At 40.3% G+C, this 2,756-nt stretch overlaps 1 protein-coding gene and 1 long non-coding RNA gene across 4 annotated transcripts; one reads left to right on the top strand and one right to left on the bottom strand.

Moving 5' to 3' along the window:
* Positions 1-149: 149 nt before the first annotated feature.
* Positions 150-959, bottom strand: LOC105120104 (uncharacterized). Its single transcript, XR_841257.1, has 2 exons — positions 653-959; positions 150-251 (listed from the first exon to the last, which is right to left on the bottom strand). It is a non-coding gene; the product is annotated as an uncharacterized LOC105120104 (long non-coding RNA).
* Positions 960-1,115: 156 nt separating this feature from the next.
* LOC105120106 (SOSS complex subunit B homolog) lies at positions 1,116-2,677 on the top strand. 3 transcript variants are annotated; one of them, XM_011018289.1, is made up of 3 exons: positions 1,116-1,232; positions 1,598-1,629; positions 2,125-2,677. In XM_011018289.1, coding segments are annotated over exons 1-3 (492 nt in total). In that variant the 5' UTR covers positions 1,116-1,231; the 3' UTR covers positions 2,584-2,677. The 3 variants fall into 3 exon arrangements, with proteins under 3 accessions (XP_011016591.1, XP_011016592.1, XP_011016593.1); XM_011018290.1 differs by having other exon boundaries at positions 1,118-1,232; positions 1,571-1,629; XM_011018291.1 differs by lacking the exon at positions 1,598-1,629 and having other exon boundaries at positions 1,119-1,232.
* Positions 2,678-2,756: the final 79 nt, after the last annotated feature.

Below are 2,756 nucleotides of genomic sequence, written 5' to 3'. Positions count from 1 at the left end.
ACTACCCAGTCAGGGTTAATACCATAGCCTCCCGGCGGCGCCCAAAGTGGGTTGCGAAGATCATCTTCATAGACAGATAGGATTAGGCGACAAAGGCGTGGCACAGGTGCGAATTCTTCAGCTGTGGCTAAGCCCCAGTTCTCACTTTCATGACCAGCAGAGTATAGGCATTTTTTCCATAGCCAACGAGCACAGCCAAGGCAGTACACGCATTCAAGGATTGGAACGCCACAGAGGATTGACATAGAGGCCTATGATTCAAGCATGATAATATATTCATCTAGAAACATGACTCAAATGAGACAGGCACATCAATGAATTTGGGGAACTTAGATTTTGAGGAAAATCCAACTGGGATTTAGAAGATAATCAGTTTATTTTGTAAAGAATTAAACTTTCTTGTTGAAGAGTCAGTAATCAAAACAAAAATATAAAGAAAAAATACAAAAATACACAAACCCACTTAAAAAGAAAAACCTTTTAAAAGAAACATTTTTTTTTAGAGAGGGGGGGGGGGTTGCTGTTAGTGTATCAGGAGTTGCGAAATTCAGAGTTGCTACTTTTGATTGGTAGGTTAGATTACAAAACAAAATTATATAATACAGCTGGTGCAGATAGAGATGCAAGAGATTGCTCTTGTTGGATTGTGTACCTGCTAGTCAAACCCATTTCCCTTTTAGAGCTGGCTTTGCAAGAATCTACTCTGTTTAGTGCTTAGATTCCCAGTTTTCTTAGTTATGTTTCATTGATCCCTCTGTCTTGCTGTTTGATTTTGACCCTACTACAACCAACCGCTGCCTCGTACAGCACTGACGGACGGTTAGCGAGGTTCCTGTCTTTGGCCCAATTGATTGTTGGATACTTGGATATCTATCTCCTCACTCTTCCGGATGCGGCTGTCAATTTTACTCCGGATCTGATTTTAGATTGATTTACATTGGTGAAAAATCTATGGATAGCTTGGATTTGGGTAAAATTTAGAAGTTATATGGTTGGGTTTCGAGCATGGTATCTACCTGATTCGAAACCTCATCCGAGAATCAATAATGACCTAAAAACTTTAGAAAATTACATTTATACCATCTCTTTATATAGGAAAATTTAGGTTTGTTCTCTTTCCATCTGCCTGGTTCATCTCTTCCTCTAACTCTCCTCTCCAGCCGGCAGCAGACCCGCCGGTGGTAGCAGCGGCAGCTGCGCCTGTCCTCCCTAGCTCCAGCAACTTATAGCTAGTAAGTAGCCTTTCATGAATCATCCTCGATATGGCTGTAATTTGTAAAATCTACATCTTAAAGGAATCTTTGTGTGACCTATTTCTTAAAAGGACGTGAATTATTGATCTGAAGAGTGTAACTTGTTGGTAACATTATAAAGGGGCTTGAACATGTTATTTTTTATGTGTTCTCTGCTATCCCACGTCTCCCCTGGCTACTCTCTTCTTTATTGTTGTTGTTTGCATCTTTTCTTGTTTTTCTTTTCTTGGTTCCACTCTTGTTGTCCGCCTCCATTTTTTAGCTCATATTTTCCCTGTATGTCTGTTTTGCTTGTAATTTTTGCTTCATTTCTTAAGGGAGCTTTTCACCGTGGATTCATACAGTGTCGTGCGTCGCTCTTTTCCATTCTCTCTCGGTGAGTTTTCCCTACACTCAGGCACACCCCCTTTGAATGGGCTGCAACTGGCGGGATGTTTGTATTGATTTATAGGTGTGGGCCTTTTCTGCTCTGATGGGTCCCATGTTTCGTGTGCTGTCATGGGTTGTCTATTCTGCCTTGAGATGGGCTGTTCAATTTGGGCGGGCTTCGATGCCTGCTCCAGTTTGCACGGCCATGGCCAGCTGCCAATCACTTTGACATTACGCTTGGAAAATATTTTTTAAAAAAATAAATTTTTATTTTATTTTTTTATTGCTTTTCTTTGCATGTTTATGAATGTCCAGTTAAGTGTTATTAACAAATTAGAAGAGTTGATGTCTACCTAAATTTACTTATCATTAGTTTAGGATTATGAATTCTAGGTGTTTGTGTAAATGATCAAAAGAAAAGAGAGATACTTTTATCTTAAACCCTAGCTTATGTTTCTTTCTTCACGACATCGTGCTTCCTCCTTAATTATATCAGTTACAGGTTGAAGAGAGCTCTACTACGTTGATGGATCGAGAAGGAAGGATGATCTGTCTAAAAGACATAGTGCCTGCAGCTGAAAACAACATTAACACACGGTTTATAGTTTTGGACAAAGGCAGAAAAATATCGGAGGGGCAGAACAAGACCTGCTTGGCACTTGTGGCTGACGAGACTGCCTCAGTTCACTTCCAATTCTGGGGTGATGAGTGTGATGCCTTCGAGCCTGGTGACATAATCCATCTGGCTAGTGGCATCTTTTCTTACAACAGGAACAACAATCTTGTTTTGAGAGCTGGCAGGAGAGGAGCTATAAAGAAGGTGGGAGAATTCACCATGGTTTTTGTGGAGACCCCGAATATGAGTGAGATTTCTTGGGTTCCAGACCCCGACCGTCCCAACAAGTATATGCAGGATTCTGTTATTTCCTCACATTCCCGTATCTTTCCTCCATTACCTTGAAAGATTGTATATATATTAGATGCAATATGAGTGAGATTACTTGGATTCCAGAACCTGATTGTCTATTTTATAAAAGCTGAAGCTGATTGCAATACCCTAAAATTTTCTGGTTATTGTTATTGTTGCACGTGTATGATGTCGTAATAATCATCTGCTCGAGTCAAGAATGGTTG

The sequence above is a fragment of the Populus euphratica genome, unplaced genomic scaffold, assembly GCF_000495115.2.
Source record: "Populus euphratica unplaced genomic scaffold, PopEup_1.0 scaffold4855.1, whole genome shotgun sequence".
Classification (NCBI taxonomy): domain Eukaryota; kingdom Viridiplantae; phylum Streptophyta; class Magnoliopsida; order Malpighiales; family Salicaceae; genus Populus; species Populus euphratica.
The sequence above is the reverse complement of the archived record's forward strand: the minus strand, read 5'-3'. Positions and strand labels throughout refer to the sequence as shown.